Raw genomic sequence first — 16,862 nt, forward strand, 5'->3', positions numbered from 1 at the left:
GTGACACAGGAGGTACCAAAGGCAATCAGACAGCTCTGAAAGCAGTTCCCATTGTCCTGTTGAGCAGGGCTGGAACAGTGCCCTGTCCTTTGTTTCCTCCTAACTCTACCTAAGCATTTGATGACCAGCATGAGGATTGTGCAGAGTTCCAGGTGTGTGGTATTCACATGGAGATGGCAGCTTGAAGCTGGTGTGTATTTTAAAGTCCACAGTTGTTGGCAGGTTTAGCTGGAGAAGGATGTGGGGAGTGGTACATTAAGTCACCTTTGCCATCTTCTCTCCAGATGTGCCAGTAGGGTTGTGCTGGACTGCTTGCTCACTGGATTGTCATCAGCCCTGGGCCCACACTTGGCCATCGGTGACCATGCATGACCTGCACAGATGTGGGGAGCTGCTGCCTGGGCTCAGTCCCTCAGGCCCCACAGCAGGTCTGTGCTCCCCAGACAGGGCAGTGCCAGCATGGGAGGCCTGGGGTATGAGTGCTCTTCTTTACTGCTTTGTGTTTGCACTAGGGACAAAGGTGCTGGGGGGTATGGGCAGGATTATGTGTGGAATTATGGTGGTTTTATTTATTAATTTATTTTTTAAGTTTGCTCTCCTCCCTGTCCGTCCCTTGTATCTCAATATGGAAGGTGCAGGGGGGACGGCTTGAAAAAAAAAGGCAGAAATTTGACACTTCTGAAGCAGTGGGATCAGAAATTAGCTGGAGGCAAAATCTGAATTCTTAAGGAAGCTTTTCCCCTACCATCACAGCATTCGGGTACATCCTCCAGATTCTGTGAGTGTCATACTCCTGTTTCATCTTTCCCTTCACTGGAGTTTCTGAAGAGTTGTCTTTTCTTATTTCTGTTCATGAAACTCCTAAAACCTTAATTCCTTTGAAAGCTTTAAACATCCCTAATATTTAGTTAAAATTGAAAAATGTGCTCAAAAGGCATACTGATGTGGCTTTCTGTTCCCTTGGATAGCCAAGCTAAAAACATTTTATTGATGGTAGGGGGGAATTATTTCCTTCTCTTCAACTTTTTTAAAGAAAAAAAAAATCCCGAAATATCCCACAGACTTCTTACTCTTAAAAGAAATTAATTTTAACTTAAAAAAAAAAAAAAAAACACAAAACAAAAAAGCCCAAACAAACCAACAAAGGACCACAACCACTCCCCTGGAAAGCCCGAGCTGTGAATGAATCTTTTCATCCCCTGGCATAAAGGGTGGGTCTGATTTCAGGCAAATCCTGAAGCCAGCAGTTGCAAAGGTGGCTCAGAGCAAAGCATCTTCCTGTCTTCTTCAGCTCCAAGTGGTTCAGAGGTCCCCGGAGCCACGGAACAGGACTGGAGGCGCAGAGATGTCAGGAAACTGCCTCTCCCTTGTGCCCTTTTCAGGAGTGGGGCTGCTCACAGGCATCCTGACCTTGGGTGGCGGTGCGGGGCCCATCATAAATCCCCCGCAGTCTCCTCCCGGGGATATAAATGTTTGTCTCTGCTAAAAGATAATCTCCCGGTCATTTCAGCGACAGCTTAAGTCGAGAGAGGGTGCACGGAGGGGTAACGGGAGAGCGTTCCACAGCTGTTTCCTGGCTGTTTGTCTGTCGCAGACGTGGAAGCGGCGGAGCGGAGCGAAGCACCGCATTCCTGCCCACCTACACACATGCTTCGTGCGCTGCCTGCCTGCCGCGAGCACCGCGGGCTCGGCTGTAAATCCGCTGGCCAGACGGATCCCTGACAGCCCGGCTTCCCGCGGGACGCGTGCCTGGAGCGGCGCATCAGCCGCACGCTCGCCACCGGCAGGGAAGGGCAGCGAACGCTGAGGATGTCACCTGCCCCTTTTCCTCTGGAGGTCTGCCACTGAAAGAAGCTCCTTCTTGCCTGTGCTGCCAGGATCACAGAGCCATGGACTGGTTTGGGTTGGAAGGGATCTTAAAGATAATCCAGTTCCAAGCCCCTTGGTGGGGAAGGGACACCTTCCACTAGAACATGCTTCTCAGAGCTCCATCCTGCCTGGCCTTGAACACTTGCAGGGATGGGCTTCTCCTGGTCCACAGCTTCTCTGGGCAACCTGTCCCACTGCCTCACCACCCTCGCAGCAAAGAATCTCTTCTTAAAGTAAAGAATTTCTCCCTAAAGAAAGAATTTCTTCCAAAATGAAGTTTACTAGTGCTCATGTACTCACTCAGACCCTCCCCTGAAATCCCCAACTCTCAAACATCTCAGGCTCCATCTCCCACTAGGTTTCCTTTAAGGCAGTGCAAATTAACTTGGCCAAATACCACTAGGCCCTGAGAGCCTCCCAGCTATGCACGGGGCACTGGCAATTCACACAGGCACACACCCTGTGCTTGTGTTTCCACTGCTGCCTGCGCTATGCAACGTGCCTTGCAGCTGAGAGGAGCTGCATGCAACCTCCCTGCACTGGTGAATATCTCTGCCCAAATTCCTGGTCGATCAACCCATAGCTAAGCGTTGGCTGTGAGCAGGAGGGAGGAAGGCTGTTTGGGTTGCAGGAGAGAAATCAGGACACTTGCTGGCTTTTGCAGGGGGCTTTTGTACATTACTGCCACTGGGTTTCCATGGCTCTGTTTTCCAGCTGGGTAAAGCAAAAGATAGACATTCTGAGCTACCTCACAACGTGTCCAGATCTCTGTGGGAGGCTGAAAATGTCCAGTTCTCTGGGAAAAGCAGGCAGCTACTGTGTGCACTGCCAAAGCAAGCTAAATCATGAGCAATTTGCATTTACCCGACACCCTGGCATGAGGGGTGGTACAGGTCTTAGGGAGTTGTTGGCCCCTTTTGAAGTTTTTGTGGAAATGTCCTTGCTAGAAATGTCTCTCATCAATGCCTTGTAAGTGAGAAGAGAGCCCTGCTACAAGCCACTATTTCTCATCAGAATTATGTAGTTCTGCTTTTTTTAATTAATTTTTTTTCAGGAGAAGTTATTCTTTTGGTGTGAATTGCTAGCTGGAGACTACCACTTAACTGCGGCACTGCAAGACGTGTTCAGCACTGCAAACAGGAACCACAGGATTTTGGGTTTGGGCTGTAACAGACTTGTATTTACCGTGCCTGGGGTACCAAGGCTGTGCAGAGCTAAGGCAGTGTAAAACCAGAGGGCAGGTTCATCCTTGGAGACAGGGGCCAGCCCAGCAGCAGCAATGTCAGGAGCTGCCAGTTTTACTTCACAAAGCCCTTGGGATGTGTGATCTGGGCACGTGCTGGGTGAGGAGACTGGCCAAAATCAGAAGAGGGTCTGTCTCCAGCTGGGAGTTATTCCCTGCTCCTAATGCATTGGCCATTGCACCCAGGCTATTCTGGGAAATACTCTTCTCCAGCTCCCATGAAGAAGTAGGTAGAGCAGGGTTTCACAAGAGCAGAACTTTTCTCATGACATTTCTTTTGCCTTTTAGGTTGAAACCTATGAGGAAAGACAAACTTTTCCAGGCTGTTTGGGGAGCACACAATGCATGACCACTCCTCCATGAAGTCAGGCTTGAGGAGGTTATCCATACCCACATCCATGGGTGCAGATTGAAGCCATGTCCTGGAATACGAGAGCACGATCCCAAGCTCTGGTCAAATGTTCTGGGCAGGGAGAGCACTTCCTTGCTGTGTCTGTGGTGAATGGTGGGTGCTCAAGGCCTAGAACAGAGCCAGGCTGGCAGTGAGTTGGTGTGGCCCTCCTTGCCCATTCCCTGGAGGTATTTGCCCACAGCCCTGATTTCAGCAGCAGAAGAGGATGCAGCCACTCTGAAGCTCTCCCTGGGCTGCTTTGTGTGTGTGCAAACCCTGCTGTGAATCTTTCTCTCTCCTCGCCAGCAGATTTGGAGATTCCCATATCTCTTCCCCAATAACACAAGCTAAAAGGTTTGATGTTTATTCCAGGGTTCAGCCTAAGACAGAAAAGGTGTTTGATATTACAGCTCTTCCCCGGGCCAGGCAGGGAAAGCAGCGTCCAGCAGTAAGGAACCCTTAACTCCAGTTAATAAACATATCCTTCACTTCCAGCCTCTCTTCCTTGGTGAGTGCCACTTAGTGAAAGTGCTTGGACTTGGCCAGGGATCAGCCCTGCGAGTTTACAGGATTCACAATTCACAGATGTTAGAAACTATCAGGCTGAGTGTGGGTGGAGAATGTCAAGTCTGAAATAGCTCTCCTGCCATCCTGGCACAGGCAGCAAAGAAAATGTTTCCACGTGACATTCTTCAAACCAACATTTCCTACTAGGAAAACACAGAGGGGAAAAATAAGAGGCAACTGCTGCCATCTCGGAGGGTTCCTGACTTTTGCTTCAGGGGTGGCTGGAATTAGTGCTGACACTGGCACAAAATATGCACAAAAGGTGAGCCATAGGGCAGTCCCTTACATTCTCCTCGTCAACACAAACGTATAGGTCTGCTTGAAGATGCAATCCCTCTGGTGCACAGATATGTGGGTGCTATTTTTTTCCTGCTGGAATCCATTTTAATTTAGCTCCTGATTCATATTTCATTCATTCTCCAAACCCACAAAACCAGGATAGGTTTACAGCCTGTACTATTTGGATAAATCATGGCTGGGGAAAAAACAGGGGGACAAAACAGGTTGCTTTCCTGAATGATTTTCTGTGTGACTCAAAAGAGAGAAGAAAAAAGGAAAAAATAGGTGGTGGGGAGAGAATTAAAGCTATCCTTTTTTGCTTTCATGCTTCTTCAGGAAAATCAGATCTGCTTTTCATCTTTGGTAGTTTGTTTTGGTGGACTTCACTCTTGTTTCTCTAAGGTTTAATGTCTGACAAAGATGTAATTTCTATTTTCTTGCTTTTACTTTCTCCTCAAAATAATTGAAAATATTGGGTTTTTTAATGTGGAAAATGTGTATGTTATTTACAGGACACCTGAACAATGCAAGATTTCTGTATCATCTCACTTTTTTTTGGAAAAAATGAAAGGCTATAAAGGGAAAGATTAACAAATATATCGGATAGCTTTCTTGCAGGGAGGAGGGCAGGAAGGGGAGGCAGAGAAGCAAAAGTAAAAAAAAAAGTTTTAAAAAAAGTTATTTTTAATTGAGGAATTTCCCCATATTTTGTCATTCAGTTTTGAAACTGTGACCACAACAGACTGTGTGAACTGTGTATGGTGGGAGGGAGACTGAAAATTTCCCCGGGCAACTATAAGCAGGTACTAACCCCAGAGCCGACAAGGGAAGCTTTTAAAGTAGGATGAAATTCAGCACGGGCGCTGCACCCAGCAGAGGAAACTCCGGCCATCTGGAGACGAGGATGACCAACGGCCACAGCAGTTTGTAAAATTGCAAGAGCTGCCAAAATTAAACTGTGAAGTCAGGCGGGAAGGCAACCAATGACCGGCGAGATCAGAAGTTCAGAGAAGCCCCAGATGAGCTCCCAACAACAAGTGTGGCCAGCGTACACCAAAGTTTATTAAGGATGTTGAGAGGAGGGGAAAATATCTGTGCAGAAGATGCCCAGCTGGCGAGGAGGGAGTGGTGGTGATGCTCGGGTAACTGGATGAATCCCATTGGCCAAGTCTCTGGCAGATCCCACCCATCTGCAAGTGTAAAATAAATCTCTAAAGTTGTACCTCGTGTACCACTTGACCTTATTGCTTTTAGCCTGCTGGCTTTATATCTATTTATTTATTTTATTTCAGTTTGTCCCCAAGGAGGGGCTGGAAGGAAATGAATTTTGAAGCAGCACCTTTCACCACCTTGCCGTACTACCCTGATCCCTGCATCCAGCGGTGAGTGTGAGCGTGACGTAACTCTGCTATCGCAGGTTTGATCGGAGTCTCCTGTGTAATTGTTAACTTTCCTGCTATCGGCCGGCGGCAGCTGGGCTGCACGCGGAAAAAATGTGAGGCTCTCTTCACGCTCAGTGGAGCTTATTATTATTTTTGGCTTTCTAACAGGTTACTGTTTAATTATAGGCATCCGTTTAAGATATCCCCTTTTCCTCTTTGGCATTAGAGGGAAAAAAAATATATGATAAATAAGACAAAAGCTGATAGTATCTTTCCCTGGTGTTTTGGAGCAGAAGGTTACATTGTACTTTGGGTAATACAGGAATGGCTTTAGGTTTCTGTTGTGTGTTTGTTTGTTTCTTTAAGTGAAAAAACTTCTGGAAATAATATGAGCTGAACGATTGAGCCCTGAGATTTTGGAATTTAAAGGATAAATAATTAATTTAAAAGATTGAGAGAAGAAAAAACTGCCTTCTAAGAGAGAGCTATTTTCCAGGAATATTTTTTCCTTCTCTCTAACAGCCAGCATCAGAGCCTGACAACCACTCTTATTTTAGCTTTGTTGTTACACTGAGTTTTATAACTTTCCAGCAGATAAAAGAGCATGTCCACACGAGGTGTCACAGTATCACATTGTCGGTTTGTTTGTTTCTCCCAATAGAAGATACTATATTTAAGCATGCAAATGACATGTAGATGGTATTTTTCCAGTCATAAAGTTGGGAGAGGTGAAATCCTCTGGGCACAGTCACTTGTTGAGCTCCTTTATAAGACTGGTTTTTGTCTGTGTTTTGTAAAAGTCCTAGCTGGTGTCACATGGAGGCTTTAATCCCTGGAAGAGTTAAATATTAACTCTGCATCCTCCACAGGGCGCTGGGGAAGGCTACCCTGCTGCATAGCTCTGTGTTGGAGAAAGGGCTTGGCCACCATCACCCAGCCCATGGCATTGCAGGCAGCTTTGTGATCTCTGGGTTCTCTCCCCAGTGTTGTGCTTGGTTACAAGGTTTGTGGGGGCTTTTATCCCCCCCCTAATCCGGGTGTTTGGTGCCACTGCTGTGTGAAGGTCCTGGGGAGGAGAGTGGAGATCTGGCAGCGAGGAGGGGCCACGTCTGGGGCCAGCAGAGGGAAAGGAGAGAGGCTGGGAAATAGCACACAGTCCTTGGCCGTGCTGCGTGGTACAGGAAGATAGAATGAAGCCGGGAGTATTGGATTCCCCAGGGAGACCTTCCACAACACGAGCCCAGGGCTGGCCAGGCACATGCAGCCACGCTCTGACCTCCTGCAAATGCACCCAGCCCCGCTGACCCCGGCAGGGATGTGCCTGCGGCCAGGAGAAAGCAGTACCAGAGCAGTGCTCGCCCAGAAAGGTGGATTTGGGCTGGCAGCAGTGGAGTCTTTAGCACATTAATGTTTCCATGGCTGGAAGACACAGCCAGGCAAATTCCAAAACTGAAAATGAAGAAAAAGGAAAAAAGGGAAAACCCTGACACTGGAAAGCGAGAAGATGCACTGGGATGTGTACCTGAGCTCTGGGACAGCTTCCCAGCCCATCGTCTCCTGACAGTTTGTATCCCAATAACAGGTCCTGAAAATTGGTCCGGCAGTGGCTCAGGCAAAAAATTCAGCTGGAGCATGAATTAAAGAGAAAAAGAGTCCATTGGCTGTATTTGGTAGAACTTTTTAAATAAGCCTTTCAACCCCTGCAAATCTGCCTCATCCAGCAAGTCAGGCCTCGCAGTAGAAATGCTGCTCCTCACCACATGCCTTAGCAGCATGATGAGTTTTTAAGTGACCATTGCAGTGTGGGAAGCCTCAGGATAGACAGAATTTGTGACACCCCTCAGTCATAAAACCTGTTTGAGATATAGCCTAGAGTAACAACATATCTCAGCTGTTATGCGTGTCTGTTTAGATGAGCCAAGAGAGGCATTTGTTCAATTATTAGTGACTGTGCTCTGCCACAGGTCAAAATCAGCTCAAAGCTGATCCCAAAGATACTTTTCTCAGTCTGAGACATAGATGGTCTTCATCTTTAAGCTCCATTGGTTGCATATTCATGATGTGTTATGTGACATTTCTCTGACTGCTTTAACAAAATTCAATAGTTTCAGAATTGCATTTATTTTACACAGTTTGAAACACTTCTGCTTTGATGTGGCCAAAATATTTAGCTAATACCAGTGTGCTTCTTTGCAACTTTAAAATTACGTCTAGTAATTATCTAACCAGCAAACTGATAAAATTGAGGTATGCTGGCAAAAAACCAAGAGTGAAAAGTGTTTTAAACTCTGTTAAACGGGTGGGAGGGTATGCATGCCACACTGATTTCCCTGTAGTTCAGTGTGGAGGGGGAAGCAGTTATAAATCCCAGTTAACTCTAAGATTTGTGGCTTTGGTTTACCCTCTGCTGTTGCTTCATCTAGTTCTCTCTTCAGTTTGGGGGTGTCCAGCGGGAGGACACGTGGGAGCCAGCGACAACATTTCCTCGGTCAAGAGGTGAACACAGAGCACCCTGAGGAGCATTAGCTAATGTACCTTTATGATGCTCATGTGCCTTATGCCTGTCATTTCACATGCCACTGTGAAATGATATATCCAAAGAACACAGTAATTCAGTGCCACAGATGAGGAAAAATAGCTGAGTGCCCAGACTCTGTGCCGTGTGTGATTGTTTAGGCCACTTCAGCCTCTGTCTCAACAGTCCAGCTCCCTCATTTAGGCTATTAAATTCTTTGTAAATGTGGGTATCAAAGCAAAGCATCACAAAAAATCATAGAGAACTCAGCTGGGTCACAGGGCAGCAGCCTCCTCCTTCACAACCCCACTCATTGCTGTGGGCTGGAGCTGCAGCCCGGCTGACAGAGGAGCAGAGGAATAGTGGGTGCTGATGGGGATGTACATCCTTTAGCAGAAGTGAAGGATGCAAATGTAGGTTGTGACTGAAGTGAGGTTGTTTGGACAGGTGTATCCTGAGTCTGCCCATCTTTCTTCCTCTTAAACAGAAAGAGCTGAGAGATGCTAAAATTCAGCAGACCTCAAAGTCTTTCTCCTTCTACTTCCCTTGTAAAGGGAAATACTTGAAATCAAGAATATGCACATTCAGTGCTCTGGCTCTGGGATTTGGGAAGTGCTGCTGTAATGACAGAAGCACCTGCACTGAAGTGCCAGGCCACTGACCCCCATGAATTACTGCCTTGGATGGTACTGTGGGAGCTCATCCCATGCTGCAGAAAACCCAGGTCAGCTCTGAGTCATAAAAAGAGCTGATTATCTGAAACAGGCGGGATTTCCACCTTCTAAGAAGTGAAGTGCCCACCTAGCTACAGCTGAAAGCCACTAATGTAAGATGAAAAAGGCACTGTAATTATGATCAAAGTCCAGCTGTTGAGAGCTATGTAATTAGTATCTCTCCCCAAAGCTGCTTTTTTTTCAGCTAATGCCTGTTTGGGGGAGTGATGTTTACAGATAAGTTACTTGTGTTCTTGGAAATAATGGTCATTAGGCTGTGTTTTACCCAGGAGCCCTCTTCTTTGGGGGCTGTTGGGAATGCACCTGCTGGTGCACTGGACTGTAGTCCTGCCTGCTCTGCTCCTCCCGTTCCCCATGCCCAGGCTAATTGGTGGCCTCAGGATTTCACATCAGTGCTGTGTTGAAGGTGTTCACTGTGGCTCACTCTTCCCTTTTGAATGAAAGGGCTCTCACACAAGCTGCTCTTTCTCCTTTCATTTCTCACTTTGTATTCTCAGCACAATGTGATACAGTCCAGCCTCCCAATTCTTGCTAATAACAGAGGAACAGCCCTGAAAATCACTGCCCTTTGCAGCATCTGTGCTGGAAACCTGATTTCTCAGACATGGTTCTGGGTTTTGAGGAGGTTGCTAAAACCAAAAAATCAAACAAAACCCCCCAACCAGGTATGTAGAAAAAAAAATCTATTTTTAGAAAACAATGAGGAAAATTGTAAGAAATTACTTAAGAAGGGTATTAGAAATTAGTGTTTGGGCCATGGAAACATCATCTATTGGGTGCTGTATCTGGATGAATTTTGGTGAGCAGGACCTAGTTCCAGCCAGCCAGAGCTCCAGTGTTCAAAGAGATCTTTCATCAGGAGCATTGCATGTGTCACTTCACCTTCCCTCACTGGTTCCCACACGTATCAAACAGGGCTGGTGAACGGACTGCAATTATCAGATCGGAGTCTGGCCAAGGTCAATGCTGCAATACAGCACAAAGGTGGAAACTCACTGTACCCCGTGCTCAGCACTGCCAACAGGCACTAGTGAGGCTGCAGGCTTCTGTCCCTTGGGCTGGGAGGGGACAGATCAGGCAAAGCATGCTGGCTGCAGGCAGCAGAGTGCTGAGCCCCTCATGGCTGTGAATCAATGCTGGAGTAATCAGCCCTCCTTTCACTCAGGTATCAGCTGGGTGACATTGTGACAGAGATTTGCTAAAGTTGGCACAGGGTCGTGTCCCACAGGAGCATCTCATCCTACGTGCAGGCTCTGCAGAATCCTTGCTTTTGGGCAACTGCCCATTTTTCTCTTTCCTCATGCTATCCTTTGCTGAGGAATAGGTGAACTCCTGCTATGACAGAGTGGACAAATTTCAGTTGCCTTCACCCATGCAATGGGAGTCCAAATTTGCTGTGTTGGCAAAAAGACCTGAAGTCAGGTAAAGAAAGACACATGACTTGGTATAGATCTGTTTGCAGAAAAAGCCAGTGAAAGAGCAGGTACTTTCCAGAGACTCAGAGAGGGCCCAGAAATTGTTCTGAGCAGCTTGTGGTGTGCTCAGGGCAGCTGGTGACTCCTAAAGGAGCAGAATTGGCTAAATGCAGGAAGGAGAGGTGAGAAAGTGCTTTTGTTTCCGGCCTTTGTGAGCTCTCCTGTGGTCACATTCAGAGCTATGCTGCCACTACTGGTAAAAATTCCATGGGGGAAGGACCACAGCTGGAGGCAGATGCACATGAGAGAACAGCATTCCATGTGCCAAAGCAACTCTTGCAGAGTGGCCTCCTTGGAAGGAGGGCTTTGCAGAGCAGCTCTACAGTGGATGCCAGCATGGGACCTCTCAGCTCCCTCCAGCACCTCATCAGGCATGTGTGCTGCTCATGGTGAGGAGGGGAGGGTATTTAGCTCATCTTTGAGGTCTGTTTTCTGGTCACTGTCCTGTTCTTGTACTGCAATCTCACCAGAATATGGGTTTAAAATATAGAATCTTTGCAAAACAGCATTCAAGAGTTGCACATTAAACCCTCTTCAGTTCTCCCTTCCTGGCAGAGCCCCTGAAGTCTGCTTATCCCTGCTGCCCTCCTCCATTCTGTCTCTGCTGGACCTCTTTACTCCACAGTCAGAGAGAAGGACAGCGCTTTTTCCTCTTCAAAACAGTATAGGCTTCTCAAGAAAATACTTGTCTTCTTGGAGGTCCTTTTAGTGCTGCTTAAAGGATTAAAGTGGAAGCAAACCAACCATTTTTTTTTCTCAGATCCCAAAGGATGGCAAGAAGAATATGTGAAATCTTTCATGGGGTCCTTTGTACTGTGAGGAGATAATTGATTCATAATGCCTTGCCCAGCTTCCAAAAATCCTGAAGAAATTAGAGAATCAAGTTCTTAATAATGCATCTGTTCAAAGGTGTTTAGGATGTTCATGGTGCATGTTATAAGTTATAATTCCATGCTGATTTACATTGTACCTTCTGCTACAAGCTAATTTGCAAAAGTTCCTCTCAACAAACACCAGGATTTCTGGTCTGATACAAAGAAAAAGGGCTCAGCTTTGATTTGGGGAAGGTGTTTATCCTCTACCATTCAACACGTGTCCAAAACAGTACTGAAGCCTTCCCATAAAAACATTTCAGTAGGAGTAATAAAGTATGGGGGAGGAAGGAGGGGCTTGGATGAGGAAGAAATCAAGGAAACTTGGCTTTCAGTTTGGTGCCAGCTTGTGAAAACCTTCCTGGGAACATGGACATGGTGGTGGGAGCCAATGGCTATAATGCCACACAAATTTTGACTTCTTTTTACCTTAAAACTTTGTAGCCCATGATCAGCACTGAAATAATCAGAAGGAAAATGTTTTGCTGTAACAGATTTCTGAGGTTTGACTAGCTCTGCTGATAGCAGATAACATCGGGTCAGATAGCTTCATGAAAACATCTGTATCTGTTCTTAGACCGTACTTGGGAGTTTTTGGTGCCTGTTTACAATCACTCCTGTGTAGCAGATCACCTCCCCACAGGATTTTGCTGCTGAGTAATTTCCAATCAGGTGTTTAAATGCCACAGGTGGTCTGATGTGATAAATACCAGTACACACAAGCAAGGGGAATTCAGTTAGTGCATGGAGCTATAAAGAGAACAGCCACCTCCCCAAGTGAGAAGGGGGAAACCCTGCAGTAAGTGATCAGGGCTTCAGTAGGTTCTCTGCAACATAAAAATGAGCCTGCTTACAAAACCTTGCCCTGGGAGGTTCAGTGCCTGTATAGTTTAGTAATGCTGATAGGCACAAAAGTCACTGCAGGCTGAACAAATGCGTGGAAAGAAGCTTGAATTGTGCTGGTGAGCTGGATGTTGCAAACAGCAGTGGCTCAGCCTGTATTGCCAGCAGTCTGAGGAGCAGGAGCTGAGGGGAAATATCAGTGGGATGGCTGGAATTGCTGTCAGTAGAGTATATGAGGTGGTGGTAACAAGTGTGAAACTGTAGTTCAGCTGGCTTTGAGAGTTAACATGGGCATTAGGTGGTCAAATATTGCAGGGTTAAAACTCTCCATGTAAAACAACAAAATTTCTTTACACAGTTTTCCAAGTTTGGCTGTTCATATTTGTGAGTTTTCATCTTAAAATATACAGGCTGGAAACATCATTCCTGGTTTTGATGAAAAGGGTGATGCTGTATGTATTCATAGCACTACAGCAGCTACAGCTTTAAGATTATCACAAGCAAAAATCATAAATCACATTAGGTGTGGCTATGTATTGATAAAATTATAGGGAGCCAACCCTGTAATTTCTTAGCACCCGGCATAGTTACAAAAGCAAAGATCCTGTGAGCGCTCCAGGTAGCATTCCCTTACACACCAGCAGGGTTCCTGACAAACAGTTCATTTGTTCCTGTCTTCCAGGACTATAATCTGCTCTTAATTCTTTGTCCTTCATCTGCCCTGTCTTGGAGCTATTTTGTGACACACAGAAAGGTTTTTGTAAGTGCTCTTATTTTTGAGAGAAGGATTCTCTGCCCTTAGGCTTAAGAATAGCTGCCCTGCCACAGACTTGCTACACACTGACAAATGCAGCCCGCATGGTTATTTAGCAGAGCTCCTTTTCCTGTAGCAGTATCACTGGTGGCAAGGGTGAGGAGTGGGAGTTAATGCTTAGTATCCCAAACACACCAGATTTCACCGGTTGACTGAGGGGGTAACAAGTTTGGGGAGCTTCAACCAAATTCATGTTACGGGAATCTTCACTAACATCTGCTTTGCTGGTGTTTCTGTTTTGCATTTTAATTATTTACTGAAACTCAGGATGTTGCTGTTTACAGTTTCCTGCTTCTAAAGAGTTCTGGGGACTTTCTGTATTATCATGATGATTTATTTGATATATTTTAAAAATTCAACTTGTGAGAGAAAGCTTGTGAGAAGGACTTTATATGTCCCCTGAGCAGTTCATAAGGATTTTGTGTAACTAAAGATAGAAGCAGTTTTTGTAAGAGTAGGTACCTTAGGGGAGCCAAGTGTCTTACCTGGCTCAACGCAAAATGTCACAAGCGTTTTGCAGCAGTCTGAGAAGCCTCCTGTTCTAAAAAAGAAGCACGTATTTCATGTCCCCTGTCTGTCCCTCTCTTCTCTCACTATATTTATACAACTAAATGCCCTGCAATGCATAGTTTCCCAGGGCTGAAAATCAGCGTGGGCTGCGTGATTTCTCTTGCTTTGTTTCCTCTTGATGGGGGGGACCATGCTGAGATAGCCCATGTGGGATGTCCTCTCCCTGCCACCTCCTCATAGTGGCCAAATTTGGGAAATGCTTTTCCTGTGTGCACTGGGACAGCAGCGGCTCAGCACATGCTGCTCAGCATGCAGGGGTGCCCAGTGCCTTTCTGGAGGTTGCAGCTGCAGCACATCAAGCACTCATCCAAAAAAAAAAAAAAAACCCAGGAGCTGTTGGGGCAGCCCTGGCAGAGGCATGATCTGACTCCGACTCCTTGACATGTCAAAAAAGTTCAAATCTCAGCAAGTTTAAAAGAAGCTCCACTCTTGGCAGAGTGTGTTACCATCCTTGGGACCATGTGCCCTTAATACTACTGATAGTGATATGGTGCAAGCAGGGAAGAGGCTGCAGGCAACATGCCAGACTTTGAACAGAGCTCAGACCATGTTGCCGGGCTACAGCCCCATCATGAGCCATCAGGGCCACAGGCTTTTGTTCTTTGCACCACACAGTCTCCACTCGTGTTGCCAAGCAGGGCAGCCAGGAACTCAAAGAGATCTCCCTTGCCGGGGGCCCAGCCATGCTTGATGAACCCTTCATCTGGGGGTTTCTCTCAGGCTCTGGTGGTCAGGTACTGCCTGCAGCTGGCCCTTGCTCTGAGGGTGCATGGTCCTTAGGAAGAGATGAGCTCAGAACATTTGGGGTGGACTGGACTGGACTGACACTGTGCCTAACTTGCCTACACTACATAAAATGAGAAGTTTGGGTTAACAGTGTCCATGGGCATTTCTTCTCCAGTCAGCCCAGAGCTCAGGCCATGGCCATGTCTCAAAAACATGCTTGCATGTAGGTAAGAGACAGTACACAAACCGGACCTTGAACTCTGGCCCAAGCAGCAGTGTGGATGTAGCTGAGGTCTTTCCTTGCCACTCTACCCCTGCTGCAAGTGGAATTTCCTGTTAGGTTTGGATATTTTTTTCCCTTGGCTTTGGCCTCTTTCAGAGCCTTGTAGAACCAGAACCCGTTTCTGACACCCTGGCTGCCTTCCTGAAGCTCTGATCTGCTTGGCTGAATTATTTTACCGTCTGTAATAAATAAAGCAATTTTTCATTCTGTGCTGTGGTCTCTATATTGGTGTGATGGAGGTAGACCAGTGAAAACATAGAGAAGCTGGTTGCACTAAACACTGCAAAAGTTTGGCAGACAATAATTAAGACAGTCCCATTTCTGTGGGAAATACCGAAAGCTCCTTGTAAAAAATAGCAATGAAATCAGGTAGATATTTTTATTGGGTAAATGCTGTGATAGCAGAAAAAATACTAATGACCAAATTTCAAAAGAGGGGAATTTGATTTTGCAAGCCTCAGGAATATGAGACTTCTGGCCATTGCCTCTCCAGAACTTTGCAATTTTCCTTATTAAATCTCTAAAATCACTGGAGAAGAGCAGTGATGAAGACCTGTGATAGCTGTATTTTTCTCATGACTGACACCTCCTGAAAATGACCTTGCCTGCTTTTATTTCTGGGTCTGTTGTTTTATTCCTTTTCATATTCCCTGGCACTGCAGAGATCTGAGTATGTGAAAGGATATGGTTAACTGGCTTAGGCTCCTTTGGGCCTTTAACACTGCTTCTCCAGGAAAGATGAGGGGTCTCCCCATCTGTGCAGGAGAATGCAATAGCAGAGGTGTCTGAGCTCCTACTTCCCCACATGCCCCCAGGCACCTGCTGCAGATTATTGATGGTGGACGAGTGGGCCATGGAGTGATTTTGAGTTAGGCACTGACCCCAGAAAGACAAAAAATGGTCTCTGTTGTCCAGTTGCAGTTGCAGCTGCACAGCAGAGGTTGGCATGTGGCAGCAGGGCTGGAGGCAGCACTGACCCATCAAGAGATGCCTCAGCAGACAGCTGTGCTTGTCCTCTCCTGCTCTGCTGTGAAACTACCAGGGCTGTCTGGATACAAAACTCCTGTATAAACTTCGAAAGTTAGACCCAAATACATGTTCTCAGCTGGGTATTTCAAATAGAGCACATGATATCTATTACTTAGACCAAAGAGATTTATTATTTTTTTAAGGGATTCACAAATGTTTTGTGGCTTCTGGACAGTTTGCCTGTAAAGTTTTTCTTACAGCACTTATTTTTGGACATGGACCAAAAATACCTCAGAATTTTGAGGGCTGGGCCTGGATTTTCCACTTGTGCTGCTTTTGAGAAGACTTTCTCACTTACTGCAGTAAAAGATCTTATCTCTGTCCAGCAGCTCTGACTCTTCCTTCTCCAGATGGGCAGTGCTTCTCACCACCACTACAATAGGTTTGGGAAAGGGATTGACTGGAAAAGTGAGTTACAAAATAATGCAAATGTTTTTAATTGGTTCTGGGTTCAAGGCTTTCTTAAAATTGATTATTTATATTTTCTTTTATCATCTAAATTTGGAAAGTCTTGAGACCATGTTTCCCTGGAGATGCACTGATTCTTAATAAGTCTTTATGTGCTTTACCAATTTGGAGATACTGTTATACCTTAGGAATGCAAGAACAAGGGTGGACAGGTCACCCAGGGACTGGGGCTTGAGCTTGAGTGTCCTGAGCTCCAGGTTTGCATTCTAACTGGGCTTCTCCACACAGGATGGGTGGTCTTCTGTGGGTTATGAAAAGTTTGTACCCCAGATGAGAAAGCACCAATTGAAGTGGGCAGAAGGGGAAATTGCTGTGGCAGTGCTTCACCTTGGCCAGGGCTGAGAAAGAGAGTGGGTGTCAGGGCTGAGCAGAAAGGAGGGGATGTCCATGGCTGAGCTTCTGAGGATGGATAAGAAGGGGGTGTCAAAAGTTGAGTGGGAGATAAGAGATGTCTGGGAAAGTTCACAAGATGCTGAAGGAAATCCTGAAGGAGAAAAAACAGGGTTTACAGTTAGGGGAGAGTGTCTCAAGTGCTGGTGGAGTGCTGAGCTGCCTGAAGCCCTGAGGATGAAATCTGATATGCAAAAGTGGTCCCTGTTGTCAGGCTGACAATGATGGTATGTAGATAGCTGATTAGATGAGCTGTTGATAGGAAATTCAGTGGGTTCCTGGGCTGTGGAGGTACTGAAATTGCTCAGCTTCAAGAAGCCACTCCCAGAAGTTTGCAGAGAGCAGGCCATGCAGTGCTCATTCTGGGAACCCCAGTGGGAATGCAGAGGGAGTCTTTTCCTCCCAGAGGAGC

The 16,862-nt window shown here is 46.2% G+C and overlaps 1 protein-coding gene across 1 annotated transcript in view; it reads left to right on the forward strand.

The window, feature by feature from the left end:
- Positions 1–16,862, forward strand: part of TP63 (tumor protein p63) — a 151,565-nt gene that overhangs the window by 46,758 nt on the left and 87,945 nt on the right. Inside the window, exons 2-3 of the mRNA XM_068200668.1 lie at positions 3,401–3,491; positions 5,642–5,731. Coding sequence (XP_068056769.1) covers positions 3,454–3,491; positions 5,642–5,731 — 128 coding nt within the window. The 5' untranslated portion in view covers positions 3,401–3,453. The remainder of the gene's footprint in view (positions 1–3,400; positions 3,492–5,641; positions 5,732–16,862) is intronic.

The sequence above is a fragment of the Anomalospiza imberbis genome, chromosome 10 (genome assembly GCF_031753505.1).
Source record: "Anomalospiza imberbis isolate Cuckoo-Finch-1a 21T00152 chromosome 10, ASM3175350v1, whole genome shotgun sequence".
Lineage (NCBI taxonomy): Eukaryota > Metazoa > Chordata > Aves > Passeriformes > Viduidae > Anomalospiza > Anomalospiza imberbis.